General features: G+C 51.2%; 1 protein-coding gene across 3 annotated transcripts in view; it reads left to right on the forward strand.

Annotated features, from left to right (window-relative positions):
* Positions 1-18,034, forward strand: part of ST6GAL2 (ST6 beta-galactoside alpha-2,6-sialyltransferase 2) — a 67,028-nt gene that overhangs the window by 27,845 nt on the left and 21,149 nt on the right. For all 3 annotated transcript variants that reach the window (XR_009009978.1, XM_057558640.1, XM_057558639.1), the window contains exon 2: positions 9,852-10,775. Coding sequence is in view for 2 of the 3 variants with exons in the window: in XM_057558640.1 (XP_057414623.1) it covers positions 9,908-10,775 (868 nt within the window). In the remaining variant the exon portion in view is untranslated. The remainder of the gene's footprint in view (positions 1-9,851; positions 10,776-18,034) is intronic.

Genomic DNA, 18,034 nt, shown 5'->3' on the forward strand with positions numbered 1-18,034 from the left:
GGTATTCAGTCCACAACGGGTCTACTTTTTACGACCGAAACGCCAGGCAGGGGGATTACTGGGGGGCTCACTTAGTGCTTATCAGCTTGATCGGGGCCAGGTGTTTGTCTAAACCAGGGCACAGCCATTTGGGGTCATTTAAGGGATGCCCACCAGTGAACCCTCGAGGGTCTACACATGGGACCAATACTCACACAGTGAAATCCAGGCTTGGGTTACTTTTACAGAGATCCAAAACCTGGACTGAAAAATACTATTTCTTGAGCTCTCGCCGTGAGCCAGTCACTGCGCTAAGTCCCGTAGACCAACGAGGATCAGGCTGTGTATGACACTCGCTGAATGAAGAAACTGAGGCTTAAAGGATTATCCGAGGTGACAGGGAGGATGTGAACAGCCTCTCCCATCCCAGGGCCTTCTGGTCAACCACACGCTGTAGAGTCCAACACGCAGAGTGTGGACCGGGGACGGTGGCCCTGAGCCGCCGCCTGGGTGGTACCAGCACCCCTCACCGCTGCACCCCACGCCCCGCCGGCCCGCGGTGAGGCTCTGGACACCTCTCGGACGAGGAGGGGGGGCCGCTCTTCCTAAGGAAGGGGGCTTCTGCTGCCACGGGGCCTCCTTGTAAGAACCACCTGCCGGACACCTACACTCCCGCTGCGAAGCCCGCTTACATTTGAGGGATCGCGGGAAAAGTTGTACATCTCAGTGGCAGGTATGCAGTCTCCCATCCTGACTCGTCAGCATGAGCGTGAAGCTAGTTTACTGCTTCAGCCGTGAGCCTTTTTGGCACATGATTGGTACAACGTGTAAGTATTCCAATAATAATTATCGTAAAACAAACAGACCACTGTGTCCGGAACAGACGGCTGTGATTGAGGCAGCCAGAGGTCCCAGCTGGCGGGCAGCTTGCGCACCGCTGCACAGCCAGTAACGGGCATCAGGAACGCCTCCCCCTGCCCTGCTAGCCCCTGCCGCCTCCCTGCAGAAAGCCTCGAAAGCTGAAATCTGCCCAGAGCCGCTCGCCTGTGCAAGCCTTTGCCTTTTAAATCCTTTCCCATCTGCCCTGCCACCCAAGGACAGACCTTGGACTGCTGGCCAGTTGACCCAGAAAGATGGCCCCAGGGCCTCAACGAGAGGGCACCTCCTTGTCCGGCTGGAGATCCTATCGCTCCTGGTCACCTGTCTGCTCACCAGGCAGCCCTGGCGCAGGTACGGCCCTGGCTGGAGGTGGGTAACCCCTCCCACACCGCGCTGTCCCTCAGTGTCCACCTCTGGTCCCCTCCTCTTTGACGCAGCCCAGGATGACTTCGGTCCTGGTCGCTCTTCTGCACACTCACCCGCCTTGGGACAGAGGAAGCAGTCAGAAGCATCATTTGTCTTCCTACCGAGAGAGCAAATCCCCTGCGATCGTGAGCCTTCACACCCGGAGCCTCTCTGGCAATGTCAGGGAGCCGGCCTCCCCTTCGGACTGGGCAGAAGCCGCGTGGTTGATATGCCAGGCGAAGCTGTCTGCGGTGGCCGCCAGCGTGGAGCTGTGTGGTTCTGAGGCCCACCTGGGAGGCTCAGTGTATCCAGTGAACATAAAGAGGGATGTTAGGGAAAACGGGATTTTATTATCAAGGCAGGGAGCTAGGCTGAAATTCAGCATGCTACTTTGTGGCAGAAAGGAAAAAAACCTCATTAAAATTTTAAGCATGGTGCACCTTCCCTGGCTTCAAGATATAGTGCAAAAAGACAGGGTTTTGGAACAATGTACAGGAAAGGAACCACTCAGAGCCGAATGAGAATAATCATGTTTGTAAGGAGTTTGTTATAAAGATTAAACTAAAAATGAAGACTTACAATGAGACAGTGTAGATGAGGCCCTGGGTGCAGTGCCTGGCCCATGGGGGCACCTGATGATGGCAGAGAGTGACGCTGGTCTGGTCCACCACCCTGACAGCTACCGTTCATGATACCAACCCAGTCCGACCTGACCTAACCTGACTGCACGGCACCAGTTACCTTCGCTGGGAGCCGCTCACACAGCTTCAAGCAGCTCACACTCATCTGCGCTGACATTGCCCCAGCATCCAAATTCTGAACGAAGGGAAAGCCTGGCACTGCTTTTTGTAACTTACGCCTTTGCCAAGCGACCTCCCTCAAGTGGTCCAGCCCTCGCGGCATCCTTCCTCCCATCCGGGACTGCTGCATTCTTTCTGGGGCCTGGGGTCACGGGAAGACTGGCCAGAAGCCGCCAGCAGTGGGGCTGCCCTTTCCTTCCGGAGGATGAATTGCAGTCCTGCTGAGGCGGGAGGTGCAGAGAAGGGGCTACCCTCCCACCACCACTGAGCTCTGCTCGACCCTGCTGACTTTTTCTTTCTGTTCTTGTAGACATTAGCTTAAGAATGCGCTGGGATGGAGAGGAAATGCACTAGGGGGTGGACCCTTAGTGGCCTTGAGGACTCCTTACATTTATAGAAAATGAAAGAAGAAAAGAAACTGGGTCCTTTGTGAAAGGACCCCCCTGAGGCGGTAAAGAGGCTGGGACCGCACCCTCCCCGTGCTCTGCAGGCCAAGAGTGTTCTTGGACATGTGATGAGAGCTAATTTTAGAAAAAGGATTCTTGAAAGAAAATGACTCTTGAAGGCTATTAAGATCCATGAGTGCCTCACTATAGCTCACACACTAAATCTTCTTTACTATTATTTCAGAGTTAAAACAAATACTTAGATTTAAGATCACTGAGACAACTTCTATACACAAAAAAAGGCACGAGTGTTTCTCCAACCAAGAGAAAAGCTGGCCAGATGGCAGTTGTAGCAGACGCATCAATCAACGTGTGTTAAAAAAAACTCTACAAGAAAACCAGTGACCAAGCTTGTCAACCTCAGGGTGTAGGAAGCACGTCATTCAAATGACGCGGCCCAGAAGTAACTTCTAACCCTTAACAAAATAAGAAGGTATTAATCCACAGCTGCATCGTACGTAACGTCTGTCTGTGGTGGTGCTTACATTTCATAATTTCATTGGACAGCTTGTCATAAATTGTGCCTCTTGGGGAATGCGATTTCTTTCTGAATGACTTGAAGAAACATTTAAATACTCTCACGCTCCTCTGAACATCAATGCAGCATAAGATTTGGGCAGCGGAATTCCAGAGCAGGTAGAACCATCAAAATGATTTCTAGCAGTGGGTCACTTTTTTGTTTTGTCTCTAATCATTGTCTCTGTGTTATCGTACAGGTTTCCTAGAGGATTGGCTAGAAAGGCGACAGAAAGTGGGGGAAAGGTGGGATCAGAGAAAATTGGTTCAAATAGGCAGAGAGCATCCACTTGAAATCTATGCGCTAGCACGGCCGGGTGGTAATGCTGGGAATTGCTGTGGGAGAGACGAGAAAGCCACACGGCACAGACGATGCATCTAACTTTGCCAGTCCTCTTCCCAGGGACCTGGCAGGACCTCAGCAGCCTCAGTCACTGTCTTCATCCCCGATGAGGCTGCATGAACTCGTGATCGGGGGCCCATTTTCATCATCGCCTGGGGGCCTCTATTTGTATCTCCCGGATGCAATTTTTGTTCCCCTGCTGATGATGGGATGGAACGGCAAGTGTAACAGACGCTACCCGTTTGAGCTATATCATTACAGCATTTCAGATGTGCTATACTAGTGGGGAAAGGTGTGTCTTTTCTGTTGTTTATCCAACGTTTCTTCCCATTAGGCTGTTCGGTTACTTTAAGGAAAAGACTGGTCCAAGGCTCGGACTTGGACGGCATCCTCCACCTCTCTGTGTCCTGGATTTTTGCAAAAATGCTGGTGACTGGGGCCATGATACATGTTATGATTCCTACAGCATTTTGCTAGCAGAGGATTTGCGCTGCCTTGAGATTTCATCGTTTTGGAGGATGTTCCCTCAATTGACAGGAGAGGTTTGCAGTGACAGAGGGTGCAGGGAAGGCTGTGCATTATTGACAGCTGAAGCCTCGCCCGGAGCGCAGGCTGCGAGCCGACGCCTCCCTGTTATTCCCGAGCACCAGGGAAGTCTCCCCTGACGAGAAGGCATCCTGTGCCTTGGCATGCTGCTCTTTTCTCAGCGTTCAAGGCCTCACAGACCCTGCCCTTTCCACCTCCCAGGGCACCAGGTGGAGGGGACCCCGGCTCCCCCAGGGTCCTGGCCCCTCACAGCCCCATGCGTCCTGCAGGGCTTTTCCTTTCCTCCCTTTGAGTGGCCCGTACCTCCTCTCATTACTTCGCTCCCTTTCATGTCTCTCATCCCCCGACGAGGGAAACAGCTTCTCGAGCCTTCGGCTGGGAGCCAGGCGTTTCCGTGTAAAGCAGGCTCTGTGTGTGATGCTCTGAGTCCTGCCCAGAGATGTGGCAGGTCCCCTCCCAGCCCAGTTCCCGGGGCCTCCTGACCCCACTGGATGGAGGCAGCTGGGGGTCAGCTGGCCCAGGGTGCGCTGGCCCCCGGCTCCTCCCGGCAGGTCAAGGCTTCCCCCACCCCAGCCCTGGGTACACGCCTCACTTTGAGATTTTAAAAATAGTCTCTCAAGCGAATGCTGGAATAAGAAACCTCTGTTTCCTCTTCTTTAGTGATCCGCCAGGATAAGCCTCAGAGCTGTTCTCAGTGCAGGCAGCCAGGTAATAAGGATTTCCAGCCAGAAGCAGAAAGACTGCCTTTTAAATTAGCTACTACAGCCTTGCTGTGGTATAATGATTTGGTCTTTGTCCCGGTTCTAGGAATGGAGCTTCTAAAACCCTTGAATTTCCTGACTTATAAGAGTGTCTTTGTTATGCTAATGAGGTGACTCTTGGTGACCCCCAGGATGGGGGCTGATCACCAGAAAGACAAACCCTGTGATGGGGGGCTTTGGGCCAGCCTGACCTCTGGGGATGGGAGGGGGACTGGAGTGTGAATTCAGTCACATGGCCAACGGTTAGCTCAGTGATGTCTACCTAATGAAAGCCCAGCGTTAACTCTGGGGTCCACTGCTCAGGAGAGCTTTGTAGTTGGTGGACACATTCATGTCCAAAGAGGGTGACATTCCTCAACACCAAGGGTAGAGGACATGGACCCTCTGCCCTTGGGATGACCCCCACCCAGACCTTGAACTCTGTGTATCCCTTCCCAAAGGACCATGATCATTCGTTTCGCACTTTCCTGAGTTCTGCCAGTCTTTTTAGCAAATTTTCAAACCTGAGGGTGTCATGGGGAAGCCCCCAAATTGGTAGCCACACAGTCAGAATGTTACCAAGTCCAAGCGCGCTCTGCTCGCTGCACGACAGGCCCATGAATTGGGAGACGAGGTGCTAAGGCAAGGAATACGACTTTATTCGGAAAGTCGGCAGAGCCAGAAGATAGCAGACTAGCATCTCAAAATAACCATCTTATCGGGGTTTGGATGCCAGTTTCTTCAATAGAACAGAGAGGGGGAGGAGATGAGGAAGTAAAGTACAAAGGCCGTAAGATTTGCAAATATCCCCTGGAATGGCCAGCCTCGGGGAGGCTGTGTTAATTTGTGTTAATTTCTTGTTCCTTGCCGCCATCCCAGTTGGACAGGGTCCGGATGCTTCCCTGAACAAAGGCACTTTGGTTTAACCTTCAGGCAGAGGGGCAGGGTTCCCCGAGGCAGGCCATTGTGTAGAGACAGTATCATTTTAGTGAACAAAGGCAGCAGAAAGCAAAGGTGAAACAGAGCCAACAGGTAGTCAGATTTGGGTCTTCCCCGTTGCAAGAAGCACAGGTGGCCTGGGGACCCTGCTTCAGGCTGGTGTCGGAAGCGGGGGGGGGGGGGGGGGCAGTCTCGTGGGACTGAGTCCTTTCCCCGTGGGGCGCCCGCTAACTGCAGTGGCTGGTGTCAGAGCTGTATTGCACGGCACTCAGCTGGGGGGGAAGCAGGATAACTGCTATTAAGGGTAATTTTGTGATTTCTAATACAAGTGTTGAAATCCCGGAAACAGCTTTCAGATGGTCAGGCTGGAGCATCACGGTTTGAAGCACTGGCTCCTCAATGGACAGGTTTAGGAAGATCATTGAGCAGATGCTGCTCAAAGTGTGGTCCCCAGGCAGTGCCCGCCTGCACGCTGCTCGTTGATGAGCTATGGGCAGAACTTGGTGAGCCCTGAGAAGCTTTTCCAGCATGGGGACATTGCCGAGACGGTCAGGAATGGAAATGTGAAGGTACTCAGATTGCGACAGTTTAGGGGGAGAATGATCCTTCCTCACAGACAGTTTAAGAAGGCGTGTTTAGAATAGATGGCCTCACCTGGTACAGTCAGATGGAATCAGAACTTAGTGTTAAAAGTGTGAGCAGATGGGTTTTTATGTGCTATCTGCTGCTTGGTATCTCTGTGGCTTTGGGCAAGTTAACTTAACCTCTCTGGGCTTCAACCTCCTCATCTATAAAATGGACATCGCAGTATTTCCTACCTTACTAGGTGCTGGGAAGACCAAATGAGATAATCCAGGAAAAGCATTAAGTGAGCACAGGGTCTGGCACGGAGCAAGTAAACTGCTGGCATTCTTTCTTTCTTTTTTATTTATTTATTTTTATTTTTGGCTGCGTTGGGTCTTTGTTGCTGCGCGCGAGCTTTCTCTAGTTGCAGCGAGCGGGGGCTACTCTTCCTTGCGGTGCGTGGGCTTCACATTGCGGTGGCTTCTCTTGTTGCAGAGCACGGGCTCTAGGCGAGTGGGCTTCAGTAGTTGTGGCACGCGGGCTCAGTAGTTGTGGCTCGCGGGCTCTAGAGCACAGGCTCAGTAGTTGTGGCTCACGGGCTTAGTTGCTCCGCGGCATGTGGGATCTTGCCGGACCAGGGCTTGAACCCGTGTCCCCTGCATTGGCAGGTGGATTCTTAACTACTGCACCACCAGGGCCACCAGAGAAGTCCCTGGCATTATTTCTTGTATGTTCGTTTCTTGGCATCGTTGTTTCTGGCTTGGTGAGACCACGTTCTGTGTATGGGTTTGATATATGACTGCGAGGGAAATCTACAGGCTTGCTTTCACGTGACTACGAGGTAAAGCAAACACTTGTTAAGTAGACATAACTTAAACAAGTCACTGAATGTGGCTTTCACATAACCCCTCGGAGAGGCTAGACCGTTGGATGCATTCTGGGCTCCTCTCATCTGGCATTGCTCCAGTCACCGTTTCTGATGCAGCAAAACACCTCGAGACTTAGTGGCTCAGAACAGCGACCTGTCATGATCACTCCTGGTTCTGTGGGTTAACTGGGCTCCGCTGGGTTCTCACTTGGGGTCTTACGTGCTGCTGCAGCCAGAGGTTGGCCAGGGCTGAAGTCATCTGAACGCTCCACTGGGCTGGAGTCCAAGGCAGTGAGAGGCTGGGACAGCTGGACAGCCCGGGCTTGGCTGGGCATCTCTCGGTCCACGTGGCCTTTCCCACGCGGCTAGCCTGGGCTTCCTCACTGCATGGTGGATTCGGGTGAGAGAGACGTCTGTCTCTGCTGGGGGCTACTTCCCCCATCGTGAGCGTTTTAAAGGCAGGACGTGGAAGCTGCTGGACCTGGGCCTGGTACCTGGTCAGAGCCCTCTCCCTGCTCAAGGCAGGGAGACACAGACTCACCTCTCCATGGGAAGAGGGCAAAGGACCGTGTCCACCTGTAACAGGCATGTGGGCTTCTCACTTTCGCACATCTTCTTTTCCACCAGAGATGGTGTGTAGCTTCCCCAGGTGACTACACGGACCTGGGGATCACCCACTTTGATTTCAGTTCTTATCTGAGTCAAACTCCCTGCCCTTGCATTACGGCCTTGTCCTCACCTGCCTCCTGGTTTTCCTGGAGGCTGTTCAGCCTGTGGAGGTGGGGGAGGAGTCCCCTCTGCGAGCCCCTCCCATCAGACAGGGTTCCGGAATGTCTGCTTGCTGCTGAGGCCCCCCCCCTTACCCCACTTCCTCCCTGCCCCCCACTTCCCTGAAAGCCCCTGCCATCAGCAGCACCTCCCTGCCTTGCTCAGAGACCTCCCTCCTCCCCATTTCTCACACAGCACGTGGCCCCGACTTCCCAGTAGGCCCCCATCCCCACCCCCAAGGCTGGAAGGGACAGCTTCCCAGCCTGCTTTCCCCCCAGATGGTCTCCCCACTTCTTCCAACACCGTCACCAACAGACAGCTGTGCACATCTGCAGACACACAGCTCCCACCCCCAACGCACATACACACACACACACACACACACACACACACACACACATCATTCTTTCAACCAGTACTTATTCAGGGCCGGCCTGTGCTGGGCTCTGGGCTCCACAGCTTAAAGCTCCCGCAGCTCACTTAGCATTCCTTATGTTTGTCCTTTTCTGAGGCTTTGCTTGCATTCCTAAAGCTTAGGTGCATTTCTTTTTTTATTTTTCTTTCTTTAAAAATTTTATTGAAGTATGGTTGATTTACAATGTTGTGTTTAATTTCTGCTGTAGATCAAAGTGACTCAGTTATACATATATATTCTTTTTCACATTCTTTTCCGTTATGGTTTATCACAGGATATTGAATAGAGTTCCCTGTGTTATAGAGTAGGACCTTGTTTTTATCCATCCTGTATGTAATAGTTTGCATCTAATAACCCCAGACTCCTAATCCTTCCCTCCCCGCACCGCCTTGACAACCACAAGTCTATTCTCTATGCCTGCAAGTCTGTTTCTGTTTCATAGATAAGTTCATTTGTGTTGTGTTTTAGATCCCACATAAAAGTGATATCATACAGTATTTGTCTTTCTCTTTCTGACTTCACTTAGTATGATGATCTCTGTTGCATCCACATTGCTGCAAATGGAATTATTTCATTCTTTTTTATGGCTGAGTAGTATTCCATTGTATACATGTACCACATCTTCTTTATCCATTCATCTGTTGATGGACATTTAGGTTGTTTCCATGTCTTGGCTATTGTGAATAGTGCTGCTGTGAACATAAGGGTGCATGTATCTTTTCAAATTAGAGTTTTTCCTGATACACGCCCAGGAGTGGAATTGAGGAATCATATGGCAACTCTATTTTTAGTTTTTTGAGGACCCTCCATACTGATAGGAAAGGCCCCTTGTGAAGACTGGTTCATATAGGGACGGGGAAAAGAGCAAGTGCAAGTATGACAACTTCGTGATCTGCTATCAGCTGCATTAGGTGTGTTTCTTATTGATATTTTGTTGTTTCCTTTAGTGCCAAGCACTGTGCTTGCTACCTGAGTAACAAAGAAGCGATGATCGTGGCCTGCGCTACTGCGTGGAGAAGAGGGCCCTTCTCTCTGACTCTGTATCTTGTATTTTCATCTCAGCCTCCTTCCTCACCCTTTCCCGGTTGGAGGCTCACCTAGCTCTCTCATCTCCTCCCGTGTTTAGGATTTTGACATTTGTCCCTATTACTCCATCAGAGGCTCATGGTGAGAGCGATTGGTATATCTCAGAGGCTCATGGTGAGAGTCTGTATTTGGTATATCTCAGGGTCCCCCCCCGTGGGTGTGCATCTCTTAGCCGAGATGGATTCTAGTGGAAAGCCCTATGGGTAGACTTGACATCACTCCCTTTTTGACCTCCAAGGAGCTTTCTAGGCACAGAAGTCTCCTGACTTCGAGAATGAGCCTCCTGTCTCGATTGTCCTGCTATTCTCGTCTGGAAGTATCGGGCCACAGGGAACAAATCTCCACTTGCTTACCTTGGGGGGGCCATCTACGTCCTGCCTCAGTGGGACCCCTTGTCTTGCAGACGTGAGGGTGGGGGGCATATGACCCCTGAATTTAGCCGAAGCTCCGGATGATCCTGGTTTCTGATGCCCCTTCTAACCCTCCCGAGACCCTCTAAAGAGACCGTCCCCAGCGCTGTCCCGCACGCCTCACCGTGACACCCGGCTGTTTTTCAGGTCCATCCCGCCTCCCGCCGCCTCGGGACGCCAGGTGCTGACCCCGCGGACCTGCCATGAAACCACACTTGAAGCAATGGAGACAAGGAACGCTCTGCGGGATATTCGCTTGGGGTCTCCTCTTCCTGGTGGTCTTCCTGTACTTCACCGACAGCAACCCTGCCCAGCCCGCGCCCAGCTCCTTCTCCTTCCTGGAGACCAGGAGGCTGCTGCCGGCGCAGGGAAGGCAGCGGGCCATCATGGGCGCCTCGGAGGGCCTGCCCGAGGGCGCGGACGCTCGCAGGGGGCTGCCCCGCACACACCCGTATGGCCCCCTGCCCGCGGGGCCTGGCGACCTGCGGGCGTGGGCCCCAGACGGCTTTGAAAATGAAGACGACTTCCTTTCGCCCCAGACGGGGAGAACATCGCAAAGCGCTTTCCCCCCGGAGGATGCCGCTCCGGGCACGTCGGGGGGCCCGGAGGGGGCTCGGTCGGCGCGCCGGGCCCGGGGGCGGCGGGCGAAGCGAGGGGCCCGGAGGCAGAGCCGGAGCGCGGCGCCCGGGGTGGGCGAGGACGGGGAGCGGCTGTACGCGTCCGCGTCCCGGGCGCTCCTGCGCCGGCTCTGGAAGGGCGACGCGTCGGCGCGGATGCTGCACCCGCGCCTGCAGAAGGCCATGGGCGCCTACCTGCGCGCCAACAAGCACGGCGTGCGCTTCCGGGGGCGCCGGGCGGCCGGGCGGAGCCGCGCGGAGCTGCTGTGCGCCCTGCGGGGCCGCGTGCGGGTGCGCACCCTGGACGGCAGCGAGCCGCCCTTCTCGGCGCTCGGCTGGCGCGCGCTGGTCCCCGCCGTGCCGCTCGGCCGGCTGCTCCCGCGCGGGCTCCGGACCTGCGCCGTGGTCACGTCGGCCGGCGCCATCCTCAACTCGTCCCTGGGCGAAGAGATAGGTGGGTCCCCGCGGCCCCCCGCCCCCAGGGTGGCCGCTCCTGCACTGTGTTTCTGGAAGGTCGTAGGTCTTCTTCCTTCCCTGGGACGGAGTGAGCCTCGGCGGGTGGAATCCCAGCAGAGGTCTCCTTTGCGGAGACTCGGAGCAGAGACGGGCATCCTCCCGGGAGCTGGGGGCCCGGGCAGGGGAAGCCCGCGGCCCTCTCACCGCCCCTGTCTCAGGACCCACCTCCTGCAGAGCCCGCGTTCTGCACTGACAGCTCCCAGCCGGCCCTGCACCCCTGATGAACCCTTAATGTGGCAGGATTATGGGGGAGCAGAAAGGACAGCAGGGGAAACCCCACTGGGCGACGAGCCTTAGGGGGCAGCTCCAAAGAGGAGTTTGCAGGATGATCATTTTAACTCGTTCAAGGACTAAAATCCCTGTCCCTGGGCTCTGCAGAGAGCCCGACAGCTGGTGAGAGCATTGATCCGGTGGGCACCGTCACCTCCAAGGTTGGCACACACCCAGCCTCTGGGTCCCAGCCGCCTCCCAGGGACCTCCTCCAGGATGGCAGATAACCAGCTGCAGCCTGGGCTTCCATCTTCCCTTCCGAACTGTCTTCAAGTCCATGCCTGAGCCCTGGAGAACACCCCTGTTAGTCTGGCCTCTCCAGAGAAACAGACCAGTGGGATATGTGTAGAGAGAAAGATTTACTTTAAGGCCTTGCCCCTGCCGTCCTAGCGGCTGGCAGATCTGAAGTCTGCAGGGCGGGAAGGTAGGCTGGCTGGAAATGCAGATAAGAGCTGATGCTGCTGCCTGAAGCCCCAAATCTGCAGGGCAGGCTGGCAGGCAGGCAGCTCGGGAGGGCTCCTGCATCTGGATGCAGAAGCCCTTCTTCCCCAGGAACCTGCAGGCTAGTCTAACGCCCCTGAGTCCCCTCAGCGCCCAGCCCATCCTGGCGCTGCACCTGTGACCCTTTAGGCTCATTTAGCAAACACGCATGTAGCCTCTGCTCTGTGCTGGCTTCCGTGCTACGTACCAAGAAAACAAGTGTGGATCAGACACAGCGTCTGCCTTGAGGCCAGATGTAAAACATACATTCTCACAGGTGGATGGTGTTAGCTCGTAGCTGACCTGGACGCGACCTTCAGGGGGCACTGCCCACTTGATAGAAAGGAATCGTTGTTTCAGGGGCCCATTCATTGTTCCGTGTCCTTGAAGAGTGGCTGATACTCCAGAGCCATCTTGAAATAGGGTGACACCCTTATCATCAGGTTGCATAGCCCAGACCTCCTCCCACAGGCTCTTGGGAATGAGGCTGAATGTGAAATTTTTAAGAAGTTGAAAAAACAAGGCCCAAGTCTGGACTTGCAGCCTGGGGTCCCAGTGTCCCCGAGCTGACATTAAGCAGACTCATAATCACGCTGTCTGTGTGTCACATAAGCTTGCAGCCAAAGCCGAGTCGAGCGGCTGCTACCAATTAGGAAGGAGCATTGGTTCAGAGGCCCCCAGGGCCAAGTAAAGCCACACTTCTCTCTGGTTTCCGAGGACTATGATTAATCATGGAAGAAGGAATTTAAGCAGCACGCTTTAAAGCAGGCGGTGACTTGCTCTTGGTTTTTTGGGGTTTTTTTTTGCTTTGTTTTAAGCCCCACCGCATCATAGCTGCACATTTGCCGTGCTCTCACCTGCCTGGAGAATTCCCTTGCTCTATATTCTGGTGTAAATATCCCTGACCTCTGACCGGAGCCTTGTAAACTCTCCTCTATTCAGAATTTGGAAGAGAGTGTGAAAGACACTGGGAATTCCACATTTCTGGGGAACATGACAACGTCAGTTATATCTTCATTAGTTTCTAGTATCCACATTTAATTGATAGCGTCTGCACTTCTACAAAGGTTCATGATTAGAATCGTAGAAAGGTAACTGAAGAACAAACACACTCAGAAAATTTTTTAAATTCCCTATTGTTTTGCCTCAGTTCCTTGGAATCCTATTTTATAGCTATCGATACCTTTTTAAGAGTATGTAACGTAACACAATTCAACTTGTAAAGACAAGAAGTCTCGCTTTTTTATAAGCTGGCAACTCTCAGCATCAGCCCCTGTGCCTGCCATGTGCTGACATCTCTCCTTCCGACTCTCCTGAACATACAGAGGCTTATCAACACACAGCTGTTAACACCTCTCCTAATGAGAACAAATTCACATAGCAGAGTCCTTCAGGAAACTTGGAACCGGGCATGCTGTACTATTTAGCTAAATTCATCTTCACCCCTAAGCATCTACTTGTGAATTGGCTAAGTGAAGATTAGAAGTCTTGCACGAGGTCGTGGTTTTATGAAAAACTGAGGGCAGAGCTAGAAAAGTTCCTGCGGGTTGCCCCCTGTCTGCCCCCCTCCCCGCCCTTCCTGAGGGCTCAGCCCCTGCCCCTCCCCCAGGGGACCAGGGAGGCGCCAGGGTTGCAAGTGGCTCTGCTGGCCGCTCCCTGGGCAGTGCCGTCCTGTTTCCCCAGTTCTGTTAGACTGAGTCATACCTTGTAATTGTTTAAACACCTCCACTTTGAATATTCAGTTATTGAAAAGCAAACTGAACTGTTTTGGAAACATGGAACATTCTTTTTTAGAGTGGTGAGATGATCTTTTTTCACCCATTCCTGTAAATAATAATAATTTGGTAGTGAGATCACTAGCAGCAATCCCGTGGAAACACACTGCAGATGAGAAGAGTACTCTGAACTTACAGCTGTTGCCTTGAATGGGAGGTCACGATCTGTTACTTGAAACTCGGATTCTGGGAAGTGTGTGGGAAATGGGAGGGTAGGGAGGAGGCTGTGTAGGGAGGGGGCACCTTCCCGTAGCGAGCTTGGGATTTGGCGTCCTGTTAACCTTAAAAAAGCAAGAAAGCAGGTCATATAGTCATTCAACAAGCATGGGTCCCCAACTCTCCACCAGATACTGTGCTCGCCACTAGTGACAGAAAGACGGATGGGGCCCGTCCCTAACCCTCAAATCCTCTGCTGTCTGGTGGGAAAGACAGACTATAAACAGACAATTCCAGTATCACGGTTAGAAGGACAGAAAGATGCGCAGACAGACAGAGAGGACATGACCGCGGAATCCCGCCCCGCCGCGAGGGCAGGTGTCTGAGGAGGGGAATCCAGGCCAAAGGCCAGCAGAGCCGCTGGATGAGAAACAGCGCAGTGTGTGGGTGATAAGGGCTGGGGACCACTGTGGGCTGGGGGTGGGGAGCAGACAGGTAAGCTGGACGGGGGTGGGGAGGCAGGAGGTCAGCCGCCTCTTGCTCCTGGATGTCATTCCCCAGAAATTAGACTTCTCATAATGATTGTAATAATAGATACCACTTACATGGTGTTTACTGCAGGGAAGGTCTCATCCTCAATGCTTTTATCTGTGAACAAGCCTTGCGATGCCAAGTGACAGACACGATTATTCCTGTTTTATGGGTAAGGAAACCAAGGTACCCAGAGACACAGAGGGTAGAGCCGGCTTTGAACCCCAGTCTGGGTCCCAGAAACTCCAGCTCCAGCCCCTTGGCCTCGTGGTGCAGAGGCACTGAAATCTTTGAAGCAGAGGAGTGATGGGTCAGTGTTTCTTTACGGAAAGATTGCTCCAGAGCCTAGATGGGAGTAAGCACGTTGCAGGAGTCCCAGTGAGGCGAGACAGACCAGGGCGGTGGGTTTGGGAGAGAGGAGAATCACCTCTTTGGCAGGCCATTCCTCGTTCCCCAAAGACTGAAGGCGCTGGCTGCCCTTGCAGATTCCTGAGCTCGGGAAGGGAAGCGGGAGGTGGGGGTGCAGTGCCCAGGGCCGGGCAGGGGTTTCGCGCTGCTCCGCCTTCCGGCTGGCTGCTCCTTGCAGGGTTTTCACCTTCCTCAGTGATGCTCTTAGGCTGGCTCTGCTCTCAAGGTCAACGTGAAATGGCTCCAGCCTGGAAATGCCGTCTCCAAAAATGACGCTCTGCTTTCTTCCCCCGTGCCGGCTGTCTGATCCGTTCCTCCCTCCGTAAATGTGAATGGACAGCTTAGTTCTGAAGGTGGCTCTCTGGGAGAAGCACAGCCAGGTGCACGTTTCCGAATGTGCCCACGTGACGGACTCTCTCAGCTCGTCCTCCCCACACGTCCCCTCCCATCCTGGTGCGTTCTTCTCCCGGCCAGCCGGGGGAAGTTCAGTCTCATCCACAGCAGCCCCATCCCTACCTACCCCTCTGTGTCCTCCATGAAATTGGCCTTTTAACTCTTCAGCCTCATACGACTTCCAAAGGACTGAACCTAGATTACCTTTCTGCGCCCTGTGCTTTGTCAAGTTGTTCTAAGGCTTAAAACACACCTCAGTGTAGAACACCGGCTTTTAAAAGCTGGGACATTTTCCGGGGTGATATGATTCGTTAGGAATTTCTACGTAATCAATTAGAAATGCACCCACTGCTTGGCGTTCTCAGTTTGTTCACCTTACCTCTAGACGGAGGCTGTTATCTAAGGGTGGCGTGGTTCGGTGGGAGAACTGGTCCGGGAGTGCCAGCATCCTGCTTCCTGCCCTGGTACCACCCTGGTTCCCTCCGAGTGCCAGGAGGCCACCCCACTGTCTGGGCCCCCCCCCCCTCACTCCCTGCCTGTGGGAGAGTTACCCCAGGTGAGCAGGTCATAGAGTGTCTGGCCTTGCACTTGGAGCCCCCATGATCCTTTCAGGGGCTCACAAGGTGAGAACAACTTTCATCATAGTACTCAGAGGTCTTTTTAACTGTTGACATCGGAACGCATGATGCAGGAGCAATAGTGGATAAAACTGCTTCTTAGCACAGATCAAGGCAGTGGTACCCAACTGTACTAGTCCTCACGGAATGTTTTCCTGCCAAGCTTAGCAGTGAAAGCAAAGCATGCCAGTTCCACGTATGGATGTCCTTAATGAAGCAGTAAAAATGATTCGTTTTATTAGAGTTCAGTCTTTGAAGTACATGTGTTTTTAAGACCAAATGGGAAATAACGTGAAAGCATTTCTGCAAACCAACCCCCGATGGAAGGTCACTGATGTGATTGAGCTGTGAGTGGCACTAGCCGCTTTTGTCACAAAACACAACTATACTTGAAACAGATGACTGATAGACATACGTAATTTAGACTTGGACATTTGGCAGATATTTTCTCAAAAAGGAAGTAAGTAAGCCCTCACTTTTAGGAAAATAACTGACAGTGTTTGTTGCCAATGATAAAATTAAAGCTTTCAACCCTGAGCTCGGAAGCTTCCCAAACTTAAAAAGTGATGAGATCCGTGGTGACATTAATGATATTTGATACTTTATAATGAAATGCTTCAATATTTGAAAGATCTGCATTACTTATTGAACTGATGGCTTCCAAATGACCGTTGCACAGTGTTACAAAATATACATGGATGAATCATCCTTTTTTTTTTTTAATTGAAATATATTGGGCTGGCCAAAAAGTTCATTCGGGTTTTTCCATACCATCTTACGGAACTTTTGGCCAACCCAATAGTTGATTTACAATGTTGCGTTAGTTTCTGATGTACAGCAAAGTGATTCAGTTATACATATATATATATATATATATATTCTTTTCCAGATTCTTTTCCATTATAGGTTATTATAAGATATTGAATATAGTTCCCTGTGCTATTCAGTAGGTCCTTGTTGGTTACCTATTTTATATATAGTAGTGTGTATATGTTAATTCCAAACTCCTAATTTATCCCTCCCCCACCCGTTCCCCTTTTGGTAACCATAAATTTGTTTTCTGTCTGTGGGTCTACTTCTGTTTTGTAAATAAGTTCATTTGTATCATTTTTAAAGATTCCACATATAAGTGATATCATATATTTGTCTTTCTCTGTCTGACTTTACTTAGTGTGATAATCTCTAGGTCCATCCATGTTGCTGCAAATGGCATCATTTCATTCTTTTTATGGCTGAGTAATATTCCATTGTGTATATGGACCACATCTTCTTTATCCATTCATCTGTCGATGGACACTTAGGTTGTTTCCCTGTCTTGGCTATTGTGAATAGTGCTGCTGTGAACATTGGGGTGCGTGTATCTTTTCGAATTAGAGTTTTGTCTTTTCCAAATAAATGCCCAGGAGTGGGATTGCTGGATTATATGGCAACTCTATTTTTAGTTTTTTAAGGAAAGTTCATACTGTTTTCCACAGTGGCTGCACCGACTTACATTCCCACCAGACAGTGTAGGAGGGTTCCCTATTCTCCACACCCTCTCAGCATTTATTACTTGTAAACTTTTTTTTTTTTTTTTTAACTTTTGGCCATGCCGCACTGTGCAGCATGCGAGATCTTAGCTCCCCGACCAGGGATCGAACCCACACCCCCTGCAGTGGAAGCAGAGTCTTAACCACTGGACCGCCAGGGAAGTTCCTATTTGTAGACGTTTGGATACTGGCCATTCTGGCCTGTATGAGTGGTACCTCATTGTAGTTTTGATTTGCATTTCTCTATTAGCAATGTTAAACATCTTTTCATGTGCCTGTTGGTCATCTGTATGTCTTCTTTAGAGAAATGTCTGTTTAGATCTTCTGCCCATTTTTTGACTGGGTCGTTTGTTTTTTTTGATGAATCATCCATTTTAAGAGCAAGATTAACTAATGGATTTTAATGTAACAGAGCACAAAAATTGATAGTGTTTCACATTCCACACTGCCACTAACCTTTCAGAAACTAGCTCTTGTGGAGTTACGATGAAGTATCAGAGGAGAATATTCCTAGTCATCTGGAAAGACTCTTGAAATACTCCCATCATTTTCAGCGATATATCTGAGTCTTCATATACTTCAACTAAAGCAATATATTGCAGCAGATTGAATAGAGAAACAGGTATATGAAACCAACTCTCTTCTAAAAAGCCAGGCGTTAAAGAGATTTGCAAACATTTCAAACGGTGCCCTTCTTCTCACGATTTTTTGAAATGTAGTTATTTCTCATAAAAATGTGTTATTTTACAGATAAATTAATAAATAAACATTTACAATTTTTCTGTTTTACTCACTAATGTGATATATTCTGAAATCTGTAATCCAGATAAACAAAAGGTCTCTGGGTTGTCAGTAATTTTCAAGAGTATAAAGGCATCCGGAGACCAAAAAGTGAGAACCACTGCTGTGGGTGACCTGACTTTTCTAGCTTAAGTATCATTTGAATTTTTATGACAAAATACTATTCAATAATAATAAATAATAAGGCAAATCATTACCCACCCAAATTGCAAATGTGTACTTAAATTGTGAAGTAAA

This window comes from Balaenoptera acutorostrata, chromosome 12 (genome assembly GCF_949987535.1).
Source record: "Balaenoptera acutorostrata chromosome 12, mBalAcu1.1, whole genome shotgun sequence".
NCBI classification, from domain to species: domain Eukaryota; kingdom Metazoa; phylum Chordata; class Mammalia; order Artiodactyla; family Balaenopteridae; genus Balaenoptera; species Balaenoptera acutorostrata.